Raw genomic sequence first — 14,524 nt, forward strand, 5'->3', positions numbered from 1 at the left:
AAATCGCTGAATATTGCAGAAAAGCAGCTTCGTTACAAACTTCCAGCAACTCGAAATCCACAAGCAGTCTCGTTCCCCACCAACTTTGACTTCGCAGCGAAGGCATGTTTTTTTTTGGAAACCGTTAACATCTCACAACTAAACGTATACTACGGAGATTGACAAGTTGAAAAATAAATTACTGTAATCACTTCCAATTTGCGCACTACGTTAAAATCCAGTTCCATTTTGTCTTTATTGTTGAAATGCTACTCTACACATTCGCTTTGAAAATAGCGGTTGGCGTGTTGTTGGAAGTACATGTACATGTCGAATGTGTTATTGTACAAAATATTGGTATTGTGTTTTTAGTGCAGACATTGTATTTAAGTTTCGATTTCTAGCTTAAATTTATATATTTTGTTCAATAATTTGAGTTTAAATGTGATTGTTTGTTGCTTACTTACGAACTATTTTTTATGTGTAAATATGCATAGACGCTAGTGGATATGTAATCAGGTTACCATATTTACAACAATAAAATTTAACGGTTGTTTGTTTTTGTTTGTTATGTTAATATTTTCTTAAACGTATGTTAAACGCAAGATGAAATTATTAATTAATTTTGGAATAAAATCGCATTATGTATTATTTAAAATCAAATTTGAATTGCCTAGCGCGTGAATTGTCTCCTGGGGGTGAATTGTGTTTGGGTTGCTATTAATTTATGAAGCAGCTTGTTTGATTATTTGTTTGGTTTAACTGTGAATGGAATGCATGTAAATCATAAGTGTTGAGGAACTGTAGTTGTTTGTTGTTTTTAATCCAATTAATCCAATTAAATAGGGTCAATTGGTGAATTGATTAAATGGTTAAATCACATTTATATAAATTTCAAAACTGTTTTCCTTGTAACAGTTAAATATGATAAATAAATAAACTATATAATTGTCAACAATTATATTTTTTTCATGCATTTATATGTATGTATATAATAAAATGATTGGATGTCACTGTGAAATACAACAGATGCGTCTATGACTACCATAGTTTGGATTCAAAACCAATTATAGCACTGTGGATGCTATTTTCCTACTAAAGGCTTTTATAGATAAACATTTAGTTCTAAAAAGAAACTATACTGTTGCTATATCGACCTTATGAAATGTTATGATTCAATATATTGAAACGGACTATGGTACAAGCTTATTAAGAGCGAAATAAACGGTAGATTGTTAAAAATTATTCGGTCTATGTATGATGAAGTGAAATTATGTGTAAGACATATGGGGACGTTGTCGGATTTCTTTAATTGCGAAGATTTCACAGAAGATTTTTGAAACGAATACTGGGTGTCAAAATGAGTACCGCTAATTCAGCTGTATACAAGAACTAGGGCGATACCCATTATATATAAATCGCTATGTACGAATAATAAAATATTTCATAAATTGTATACTGTTAAACAAAGTAATTGTATATTATATATAACACCTTTAATGTACTAGTTTGGTCACTTTCGCATTACTATGCATGTGCTTATTGCTTATTATATTGTCACTTTTGTATATGTAACGATGAACTGTAAATGTTCAAGTTATATGACTATCTGTTCTGTTCTGTTCCATATATAAAACTATCAATTAAGTCAAATCAAATCTATTCATTAATAATATTTAATACAGTGATAAACTATTTAAAAACGTTTTTTTTTTGCATAATAATGTGCTAATCTCATCTTATCCCCCTGTCACCTAATCTCATCAATGCTGATTAAAGGGCCTGTATATTGCACCCATAATCTAGCTGTTATCTGTTGTACTACACTTGCTAATCTAATCAATGCTTGTTTGTTGCACCCTAAGTGCCTAATATCTTGTATAATGGTAGGTGTGGTTGTTATTTAATATTAGCCAAATGATGAAAATGCTGTCACATTTTTTTGGCTTCAAATTAAATTAATTTTTAAATTGGAAGGTAAATGGTATTAATAAAGATCTATGACACACTGATAGTTATTTATCAAAATTATTTTTGAGAACTACAATTCAATACTGGCTGTAATAAATTATAATTTTAATGTCATATAACAACTTTATTTACTCAAAATAAAAATAAAAATATGTTATAGTTATTATTCATTCTTAAAAATCATAACTTATGGCTTATTTTCATTATAACACTGCATTATGTGAATTGGGAATAAGACATCAATTTGGGAATAAATTGTGTTAAATCAAAAGTGCATAATATGCAGTTTTATATGTTGTATTTATCTAGTTTTACAAATTATAATTAAAACATATCGCCTACTGAATGTAATAAGTCATGTAACTGACATTTTTATACATTTTTACTTTTTTCCAATTTTGTGTTTTTTAAGGTGACATACATCAACTGATAAAATATTAAGTCAACCTTTTTGGTAAAAATAATGTTTTTATCCAATTTTCGAAATGGACATAACAAACGCATGTCATTTTCTGAATGTAAAAAGTAGCGTAAGTGACATTTTGTTAAATTTTCACGAGAAGCACAAAGATGTTTTATTAAAATAATAAACATTTTTCCGTATTCAAATTTTCTGATTATAATAGCATTATTTAAATTGATTTTACTTCAAAACTGGATTTTTTATTAATTAAAAAAAAAATCCTCATAAAATGACACTGTGTCCATGCCGTGCAAAAATGCACTTTAAATGAAAAAAATTCAATCACTGTTAATGAACAAGTAATGGAAAATATCTTATTAAACTTAAATTATAGATTTGTTTGTAGCAACATGAATTCATTAATTCAATAATAGTAATTCTTTACTTTGTAACATACCATTCCACTTAAAATGATCATCAAAAAAAAGGTGTTTGTTTACTCAATTGATTTATACAATAGTTATAATTGTTTAATTTGTAGCATACCATTCCACTTACAATGACCATCAAAGAACATCAAAGGTGTGCTTTTACCCAATTGATTGATACAATAGTTATAATTATTTTAATTTGTAACATACTTTTCCATTTAAAATGACCATCAAAGAACATCAAAGCTTTGATTTTACTCAATTTTTCAATGAGCTTAATTAATGCAAGAACAATTTAAGGCACTTATAAAATCAAGTATAATTAGATCTATTTAATTGTTAAATTTGTTAGAGGCTTCCCTAAACAACCATATAAAATCATTAATTAATATTTCAATTAGTCAGGACTCAACTAACATCATTTTTTTACACATAAAATGCACTCAATTAAAATACTAATACTTTATTTTCACTTTATTACAAATAACTGTTGCTAATATACATTTATATATTATGCAGACGTTTCACCCCCATTTTGGGGGTGAAACGTCTGGGGAGGAAACGTCTGGGGAGGAAACGTCTTGGGGGAGAAACGTCTGCCACCCCTATTAACGCTATTAACGCTTCCGGCGAGAACTCATTTTATAGCGATTGCGCAATAAAAAACACCACTTTTTCGTCATTTTATCAAAAACTGGACTTTTTCCAGACATGACGAATACGCCATCGCCTAGATCGCGTTCTGGTCCATATACAGGTCAAATTTCAGGCACAGTGTTGGGCCAGTTTTCATGGCCCACAAATCGCGGCTATACCCTGGAGCTTAACGAAACTTAGCCCCCTTTATCATTCGTTCGATTGAACGTCATCAATGATGACGTCCAATACATCACTCATTCCATATTGACCGTGCACTCCCTCTGGTCCAGGGGAAACAACCATTGTAGACTTCATCATCATAATTACCTCCCTTGTACAACTGAGTGACACCACCCCTGCTGGCTCTTCTTTTCCCCCACCCATATCGGCCTACACTTCCATAAAATCTCTCCTTCTTTCAACCCTCCAGGGTGGCAACATGTATTTTAAATATATAAATGCATATAGTCCTGTACATATTGTAAATAATGTACATCTTGTACAAATTTAGCTGTCTGTCTTATTTTTAACTGTAAAGTACATTGTCTTACCCTTAATTTTTATGTGGCCCTATGAAGGTGACCGTTTGGAGACACGTAAGTTATTGCCCTTAACATAAGGGTTTATTACTAAACCCACTTTTAAAATATTGTTTTATTGCCACTCTGGGGGGATCTCTCTTTCCTATAGCCCAATCCTCCTTAAGTTCCATACAGACAGGGTCTTATGTTGGAGCATTACGGCTATATTCCCTGTCTGCAAGTGTTCAACATTCAGCCACATACATAAACTTGTACTCATTATTTTTTTTTAATAACTCAATACTTAATTGCAATATTAATATATAATTGAGAGTTACACGCTCTATGTGACATCATATATTGTCTTTTTTTTTCCTTTCCTTCTCATATAATTGCATTTTCACATGCAACTTCACTCTACATTTGAGAGCTGTTAAATCAGGCTCTGGCATCCCTATTAATAAATGTTCTTAGATATAAACATATCTCTCTTATGATTAGATCTTGTTGTTTGGCATTTAGTTTAAACTTTAAACATACACATAAAAATGGTACTTGACTATGCATGTAAACATATTGTGGCAATGTTCAACCACTTTGTGATCTGGAAAACCCTCAAATATTATTATATTGTTACACAAACATATTACACATCTGTGTATTTCTTTTTCTATAATTAATATATTAAATAGTCCTATTTGGATTCAAATTTTTAAACTACAGATCACAAAGTCTAAAGACTCCAACAAACCCATTGCAGTATATACTGAACAATGGGTCTGGTAATGATGCTGCCACATACAACAGTATGTGTGTTTTCACCATCTTTACTTATAAAAATTGGGCTATTCTTTCTCTCTCTCCTCCTTAAAAAACAATACAAAGAATAACATACAATAACAACATCATATGAATGATATAAATTAATAATAAGCACAGTAATGTAACAAAAAACATAGTAATCTAATACTATAAAACAAATCCAAGTTCTTTTGGATTAACTCATTCTTGTTCTTTCATTTATATTTTTGCATATCAACCATCATTGTTTACTTTTTCTTAAAAGTACAAAGTCAGCCGTGGGAAAATCTATTTTAAAACGGATTGACCTACTGGCAATCCTTAATAAGAAATTTCGGCCAATCAGCGCCATCGTTATATAAGCGCATCAACCAATTAAAACGCCGCTTTTTAACCGCGTTAGGCCTATTCACTGTATAGCACTGCGTCTTTTTAACGCTTCATATAAAGGTTATATATTTTTAAACCAATAGATTTTTATTAAGGCACCGCACCAACACTGCAAAGTTTTATATTTATACCAATGGTACAGCCCAGTAAAATCGGGCTGTCCATTTTATGGCCGTTTTCGGCTTTTTATGCAGAGTTCTATGTTAAGCAGTGTGCTCGGGCAATGGTTTTTAACCGAAGTCCCGAGGGTAAATAACCCCAATAGTCAGTCGGTTTTAGCATTCTACAGCTACTACCTGATAAATACAATATGTCTGGACGTGGTAAGGGAGGAAAAGGACTCGGAAAGGGAGGCGCCAAGCGTCACCGAAAGGTTCTGCGTGATAACATCCAGGGTATCACGAAGCCCGCAATCCGCCGTCTCGCTCGTCGTGGTGGTGTGAAACGCATCTCTGGCCTCATCTACGAGGAGACCCGAGGTGTCCTCAAGGTGTTCCTTGAGAACGTCATCCGCGATGCCGTGACATACACTGAGCACTCCAAGAGGAAGACCGTCACTGCCATGGACGTCGTCTATGCCCTCAAGAGACAAGGCAGGACTCTGTACGGATTCGGCGGTTAATCGAACCTTCTTTACAGAAGCTACAAAACGGCCCTTTTTAGGGCCACACACACATTTCGAAAGACTTGTCTTAAAAATTGTCACAATATACTAGTGTTACGTTAAAGCGTCAGATTGTTAGGTTACTTGCATTCATGCATTAGATACACACACTCTGGTATGAGTCGTATGGTTCATAAGACTAACGCAAGGTCCCGAATTCATTACTTCTTTACAGTGCGGTCACACGCTCAATTACCAATATTAAGCCTAATTTTAGGGCATTATTTCGTTCAACCCATGTACCAGTTTTATAAGGCGAAACTATCATCATTCGCATTTGAATGTTTCGTTACCGGACATGCGGCCTGGCGGTGTTTGCGTTCATTTTTTTCTATTACAGACACCATTGACGTAAGCATGTGCATTAGGTTTCATATTGAACATTGTGGAGGACTTATTAATAAGTAAACACATTACTTAGTCTTAATAGATCATTAATAATTTGCGATGCAAACATAGGGCTTCGACAGTATTGCTTTAGCCTTCGTTAACACGTGTTAATACGAACGCGCATGCGTTAAAACTGCAGCCAATCGCGAGCGAGCGCGCTGTACACTGCATTGGAAGTAGGTCAATCCGTTTTCGAGAGTGAGTCGTTCATATAAATAGCAGTTGAAACGCGTTGCAAACATTCAACTCGGTCAGCTGCTGGAGCGTGCGCGTCGCGACCGAGGCGAGAGTCGCCCGCAGAAGATTTTCTCACCTGTACATATTTCCTTATAGAGGGGAACTTCTGCGGGTGGCTCTGCTAATCCAGCAGAGTCCGTCACCCTCGAGCCGGACGTCTTCCACACTGCTGGGATTGCTGTCTTCTCCAAGATGCAGCGGACTTGTCACCCGCTGTTTATCGTCGAGAGTTCGCCGGCCCGGACCTGCCAGAGGTCCCGTCTGAAGAGGGCCGGGGGCGGCGGGACAGCGAGACCACCAGTGTGGGGGACATACGGGACGGACCTGGGTTTGACATACACCCAAGAACATCGAGGGGGTGGCTTTAAAGAGGGACCCCGGGACAGCGGTACTCAGTACGCTCAACGCACTGGGGAAACTGTCTCGGGGATGAAGACGACAGCCGGTGACAGCGAGAGGGGCCATAAAGGCAGAGCTGCTTGCTTGCACTCCTTTGGTGGAGCTGCGTACAGACAAGAATTTGTCTTTGAATTGTCAACTACCAGTGCACATTAAGGTCTCATTGGCCACCGTGCACTGGTATATTTGGATCTAAATTATATCTTTGGCGAATACCCGGGAAGCCGGGGTAAATTTGACCTACTTTGGCTCAAAATTAATCTTTTTCCCCTGAAAGGTCACAGGGGCAGGTCGGACCATAAAGACCTCATGAAGGGGCCGGTAGGACCTGGAAATAAACTCTGATCCAAAAAAAAAAAAAAAAAATGCAAACATTCATCTCTGCATCGATTTAGAAATCATGCCGACCAAGGGTGTTGCAAGCAAGGGCTCTAAGAAGGCCGCCACTAAGGCTAAGACCGCGCGCTCCACTGACAAGAAGAAGCGCAGGAGGAGGAGGGAATCCTACGCCATCTACATCTACAAAGTCTTGAAGCAGGTGCACCCCGACACCGGAGTGTCCAGCAAGGCCATGTCGATCATGAACAGCTTTGTCAACGACATCTTCGAGCGCATTGCTGCCGAGGCTTCCCGTCTTGCCCACTACAACAAGCGATCCACCATCACAAGCAGAGAGATCCAGACCGCTGTGCGTCTCCTGCTGCCTGGTGAGCTCGCCAAGCACGCCGTGTCCGAGGGCACAAAGGCTGTCACCAAGTACACCAGCAGCAAGTAAACAACTTCTGTGGTGCTTCAAAACAAACGGCCCTTTTTAGGGCCACCCAACTTTCTTACGAAAGAATTGTCTTATTGTCACACGAACATAAATATCATTGCTTAATATTAGTGCCAAATAGTAAAAACAAACAATTTTAAGTATATGGCAGAGGTTTGTTTTGATGCCCTTTACACTATTCACGTAATAGAACGTGTTCAGACTACAAACTCTACATAACATAAACGTTGAAAATAAGGGCCAAATAGTGTTCCTCCGTGAGTGTGGTCAAGTGTATAATCAATAGTCGTACGTGTATCTTAGAAGTAACGATCTCGTATTACACACAGTTAAGGCATGTACCAACGGGTAGCATTTTATAGTCATATGTTTGTTAACAATTATTGAAAATTATCACCGAATGTTACGTTCCAACATACACGGAACAAGCACACAACGAAATAAACTTGCCGAACATGTCGAAATAAACTTCGCGCTGATTGGTTGACCTGCTTTTGTAACGAGGACGCTGATTGGCTGAAATTGCTTAACTTCGCAAAGCAAAGTAGGTCAATCCGTTTTCGAAACAAAAAAAAAAAAATAATAATAATATATATACGGCAAAACGCGTTTGCCGATGTATTTCAGGTCCATTCGGATCGTTAATCTCGTGGCGAACGGACGTGTTTCTTGCGTTAATCGGATTACTGGATTAGCTTAAATATTTTTTATCTTACAACCGTGTTCTTCAACTTAGAGTCTTAGAAAATCTCGTAACAAGCTCAACCTTAAGTCAGGGTCTATCCTCTGAAGTCCTACTTCGGAGATAGTGCTCTAACAGCAATAAGCTCCAAGTGAATTAGTGTTAGGAAATTAAGGGAAGATAAGAATTATTCAAATCAATAGGATCATAGTTTTCTTTCTTTTTCTACTTTTCAACAGAGTCTTTAGGAACAAATCTGTCAGAAATTACTTAATCAGTGGACTAGTGAACCATAAGCAATTACAGGGATTAATAGAGGATAATTAAATAAGATAACCCAAGTCGGATCAATATCATTAGTGATTTAATCAGTGATTTAATAAGTGGTTTAATCTCTCTTAAGTGTGATAAAGTGGGTGGATTTCGAGAACAAAGAAGGGTTGCGGAAGTAGTAAGTCTTGTCAAGTGCCAAATCTAACATTATTTACCACTTTTACCACCTTTAACCCATTGAACTAATCCTTTTTCTCAACAGCTAAACAGTTAAACTAGCCTTAGGTAGTAGTACATTGACTGTACCAGAAATTAACTTGGGTTATTACTTTTCTTAGTTTACCTCATTAGCACGCCAGTAACATACCAGTTCAATACAACCGCGCACCTGCCGGTATCTCCATCACGTCCGCGCGATCCAATATAGGTGACCTACTTTAGACGTACAGACTTAAACCGCCGATAATACAACGTAGTTCGTGTACTAATAAGACCAACCCACAAGGGAAAAATGCAACGTGTCACAAAAACGTTAACAATGAAAACGTATGCCAATGTAACCGCTACGTTAATGGTGACTCCAAAGATTCAAAAATCTTCTTTCCGCGCCGGTGACCTCTCAATAGACTCGGAGACGGGTACACCTTACACAGTCACGTTGACCCCTAAGGAACCCCTGACCCCCAACCAACACGTCACGCGTAACTCGGATCCAAGCCCGGATACCATCCCTGATTCTATCCCTAACTCTCCCCAATTCATTGCCACTCTGATAACGAATGACGCGACGCATCAGACAAACTCTACCCCCTCAAAGGTCAATCAAACCCTCAATGACAAGCCGGTAAAGGTACCTAATAAATCTCCCAGGCCTCAGTCCACTAGGCAATCCAACCACTATGACCCTGGACAGGCAATATGGCTCACCCTCTGCCTTGGCACTGTCGCAGCGATCTTCCCGCGCGACAAGGCCAAGGCAATTGGTGATGCTTTTGTGAAGTTTGTTGGATCAGAACAAACCAAACCGCTTAAGGAAGTTAAAGCCGGACTGCTATTTAAAATAAGAAAAGACGCGATCACTAAAGCACATCAATTCTCCTATGGTAACTACGACTTTAAACTGACCGAACAACCAAAACTAGGCAAAGGCATAATTCATGTCCCCCTAAATGCAAACATCGAGAAACTAAAGAATGAACTAAAATCTAAACCTAACGTAGAGGCCGTCCATAGTGGAGCAAGAAACAAATTTATAACAGTTACGTTTAAATCCGAAAACGCGCCAACCAACATCCTAGGCCACAACGTTAAGCCCGCACTATTCGCCAGCCTACGGTGCTTTAAGTGTCAGATGTTCGGCCATGCATCGCACGTTTGCAAAAACAATGCGAAATGCCCACACTGCGCGGATAACCACTCGCACGCGTCGTGCACATCAAGAAACACTAGGAAGTGCGCAAACTGTGGTGGAGGCCACAGCGCGGCGTATAAGGGGTGCCCAGTGTACCTCAAGTACCAAACCACTATTAACAACAAAAACCTTCGGCTTACTAACAACTACCTTCATAACATGTCTACAACAAATCAGCGCCCTAATCTAGAACAAATTGCTAAACAACTTGTAGGTAAATCTGAAGCTGAAATACTAACTATTCTCAAAAATAAATTCCCTGAAAAAGAGGCTGAGCAACTAATCATCAAACCAACACCGCCCGTGCAACCATCACCAACGCCCGTTCAAACCACAAAACAAAAACAGGTTATGAATCCTCCTCCCACTCAACAACAACAATCACAGCAAGCAAAAACCCACAAACCAACCATTAACGCTAACAACCCGGTCACCCCCAAACAACAACAACAAACACCACTACGCACACAATTCCAACGTCACAACTCGCAACCTAAAAGCAATGAGAGCTCGCCTCTACACATCCATAGGAAAAAACTTAATTTGAACCGATACCGCCCGAATCCTATCATCATGCGACATAGCCAGCACAAAAGGCAAACGCTCGCGCCGCCGTTCCCGATATACTTCCGTCACGCGTACGGTCTATATTAATAGAATAACTTAAGCTTGTGCAATCTCCCAATACAAGCCCCTCAATGGCTACGACAGCACCTAATATTACGTCAAATCTAACCGTAATGTCGTGGAACGCCCGAGGGGTTGGCTGTCATGAAACCAATAACAAATTGTATGAGCTACAAAACTATGTAAATAACAATGAGATACATGTTGTATGCATCCAAGAAACAAATTTTAGAAGCAAAAATAGACAAGTTCAATTAAAAGGATACCAAGAACCCGTGAGATCACTAGAAGGGAAAAAGGCAACGGCCACGGGGGTAGCTATATATGTAAAATTGGGAATCCCATTTACTGAAATTAAGATTAACCAGGATTGCCCGATTGAGTCGTGTGCTATCACACTCTACCTCGATAAAAACCTGTCCTTTCGTATCCAATGTGTCTACGCTCAAACTGTAGAAAATACTCTAAAAAACTACTCAAAAATTTTTCACTCACTAGACCATAGACAAAACAATATTATCATTGGCGATTTTAACCTCAAACACCCCTGCTGGAACCCCGAGGGCGATCCGCGATGTGATGATCATGCGGAAAATCTATTAAAATTACTAAATAACACAAGCCTCAATTTCTTAAACGACGGGCAGGTCACGAGACTAGCCGACCGCGCCGGCCATTCCGACAGCGCGATCGATCTCGCCCTTATATCAGCTAAATTACAAGCGATAAGCGACTTTAATGTACTCGACAATTCATTTGGTAGCGACCATCTCCCTATCGTGGTGAATTTAAAACTGAAAATTGAACACACCCTTCCGTCAATACAACATAAGTGGAAAATCCATAAGGCTACACCTGATCAATGGAATAACTTTAAAGTTCAATGCAATAACGAATTTCTGCCCAACAAAGATAATACTGACTCTAACACTCACTTCCATTCCTATCTAAATAAACTCACGACAGCGCTAGACAATTCTATTCCTATAGCCAACAAAAAACCTAAAAAAATTAAACGCTCAGTACCTTGGTGGAACGAGGAATGTGAAACCGCTATTAAATACCGAGAAAAATGCAGGAAAAAATGCATCAGAATCAGAACGGGCCCCAAATATGAAAAACTTAAAGAAGCCCGCGCTAAGGTAAAACAAGTAATTAAAAAAGCAAAACTAGATAGCTGGAACGAGTTCTGTAACAATCTCTCGTATAAAACCACTAGCAAAGAACTTTGGTCTCAAGTACACCGTATGCAAGGCAGACCGCCTCCTATAACTCCGATATTCCGCATCAATAATGAAATACTTGTAACAAACGCAGATAAAGCTACGGCCTTAGTACGCCACTACCAAACGGTAAGCAGTGACAAAGGCTACTCGCGAGCCTTCATAGCGCGAAAACTTAAAACTAAAAACGAATTTCCAGAATGGCTCGAATCTCATACACAGACCAAAACTCACAAATACAATTCTCCTTTTAGCTTATTCGAACTAGAAACAGCCTTACTGACTTGTAAAAACGGCGCGCCAGGTGATGATAATATACATTACAAAATACTGAAGCAACTCCCTCTCTCTGCAAAACAAGAGCTCCTTGCCTTATACAATAAATCATGGGCCGAAGGCACCCTCCCGGATGAATGGCATGAGGCAACAATTATACCGATCCTCAAACCTAACAAACCCAAAGAATCTCCAGCCTCATACCGGCCGATCTCGTTAACATCAACGTTTACAAAACTAATGCAAAAAATGATTAAACCTCGATTATGCGCTTATCTTGAAAAACACAACCTAATTTCGAAAAATCAATCAGGGTGTAGAGCCCACCACTCGTGCGAAGATCATATAGTGCGCCTCGAAGCCGACATCAGAAGAGCTCAAAATCTAGGCCAATCGGTAGCAGCTGTTTTCTTAGATCTCACTGCCGCGTTCGATAAATTATGGAATGAACATGCGATCTATATGTTACATACATTAGGTATAGAGGGCACCATGCTCAAATGGCTCGCAGCCTTCCTCACAACGCGGAAAATAAAAGTAAGACTACATGACGCGACCTCCGAAACGGTCGACACAACAAACGGCTGCCCCCAGGGAAGTGTCCTCTCCCCCATATTATTTTCCGTTACAATGAATTCGCTAGAACGCACGATTCATAAACATAATGCACAAAATAAAACAGACCTAATTGATCTTTCCCTCTTTGTAGATGACAGTGCCATATGGACTACCTCATGGTCGCCTAAACTAGCAATTGATAAAATTCAAAACGCACTGACTGCTATAGAAACTTGGAGTGCATCATACGGCTTTCAAATTAATCCCTCAAAAACTCAAGCAATTGTTTTTTCTAACCGCGCATCCAAAGCAACTTCTAAAAAAATCTCAGAACTTCCGCAATTAAGACTATGTGGCGCTCCGCTTCCGTACCTCGACAAAATTACTTTCCTAGGAATGACATTTGATAAATACCTAACATGGGAAGAACACATCCTCAAATTAACAGTGCGCTGCCAGAAAGATCTTAATTTTCTCAAATGCATTCACAAAAATAACTGGGGCACAGACAAGAAAGCACTGATGAGTATTTACAAAGCCACTATCTGGGCAAAGATAAATTACGGAAGCATAGCATATAACTCAGCCAGCGATACACTACTAAAAAAACTACAAGTTATCCAAAACACGGCACTCAAAATAATCACGGGCACACGTAAAACCACAAGCACCGTTCTTATCCATCTCGAGTGTGGAATGCTTGACCTGGACCATCAAAGGCAAATAAATCAAATGAAGTATTACGCGCGCACTAATCCTATGGAAAACAACCTACCGATCAACTCAAAGGTCACCGAAGACCCGGCCTACCGTAAACCTAAAAGTCGCATTGGAGTCCCGTACGCGCAAAATGTCCGAGCGCTTAATTTATACTATAAAATTAACGAAATTGAACTCCAACCACCTACCTACTACAGCCTTAGTGAAATAGTAAAACCCGACATCGACTTTCATCTATCAACACTGATTAAAAAATCCGAAATCGACTCCAATAGCGCAACCATAGCCTTAAATTACATAAATAATACATACGGCGGGTTCACACAGATTTTCACAGACGGTAGTAAAAACGAGGATTTAAAATTAGCCGGCGCTGCGTACGTAGTATACAACCCTCAAAATGTCATTATCCACCACAACAGATTAAAACTTAAAAAAGAACTCTCCATATTTGCCTGCGAGCTAGCAATAATTAATGACGCAGTAAGGTGGCTTAACACGCTTAACACGCACGAACAGACTAACTACGCGATTCTAACCGACTCTCTTAGCGCATTGCAAGCACTACACGCAGGATCCTCGAAAACGCGACCAGATTTGATATACGCAGCTCTAAAAGGTATCACAAAACTGACCAATAAAAACATATCTCTTAAACTAATTTGGATACCTAGTCATGTAGGCATCCCGGGCAATGAATACGCAGATAAACTTGCCAAGTTAGGATCCCAAGACGGCCTACTCTCTGAGCTAAAACCCAGCACACGCGAAATTATAGCCATTATAAACCAAAAAGCGTACAATGAACAGGACTACAAATGGTCAAAATACTGCACTGAGCATGATTTACCACTTATCACTAACCCCAGCCATAAGATCCATATCTATAGCCCCATTAAGCAAGAAGATAGGGCATATACACGTATGCGCTTAGGGGTGACTAGGTTACACGGTGATAGCTACGAAACTGTTCTGTGCCCCAAATGCAGTGTCCCAGACACCTTCGAACATTTGTTCTTCATATGCCCTCATCACGCGGCCCAAAGACTAGAACTAAGTGCAGGTATAATAGCAGCATATAACAATATTTCTGTTATAATTGATCGCAGCCTACTATTAATGCCCCCGAACAAGATCGGATCAGTTATACGACA

The 14,524-nt window shown here is 38.7% G+C and overlaps 2 protein-coding genes across 2 annotated transcripts; both read left to right on the forward strand.

Annotated features, from left to right (window-relative positions):
* Positions 1–3,694: 3,694 nt before the first annotated feature.
* On the forward strand, positions 3,695–5,757 carry LOC127863982 (histone H4-like). The gene has a single exon (XM_052403653.1). It carries the CDS (start codon positions 5,446–5,448, stop codon positions 5,755–5,757), a length of 312 nt encoding a protein of 103 aa, XP_052259613.1. The 5' UTR covers positions 3,695–5,445.
* A 680-nt stretch (positions 5,758–6,437) lies between these two features.
* Positions 6,438–7,650, forward strand: LOC127863981 (histone H2B-like). The gene has a single exon (XM_052403652.1). The coding sequence runs from the start codon at positions 7,226–7,228 to the stop codon at positions 7,598–7,600; it is 375 nt and encodes a 124-aa protein (XP_052259612.1). The 5' UTR covers positions 6,438–7,225; the 3' UTR covers positions 7,601–7,650.
* The last annotated feature ends 6,874 nt before the right edge of the window (positions 7,651–14,524 follow it).

This window comes from Dreissena polymorpha, unplaced genomic scaffold (genome assembly GCF_020536995.1).
Source record: "Dreissena polymorpha isolate Duluth1 unplaced genomic scaffold, UMN_Dpol_1.0 chrUn072, whole genome shotgun sequence".
In the NCBI taxonomy this organism is placed as follows: Eukaryota; Metazoa; Mollusca; class Bivalvia; order Myida; family Dreissenidae; genus Dreissena; species Dreissena polymorpha.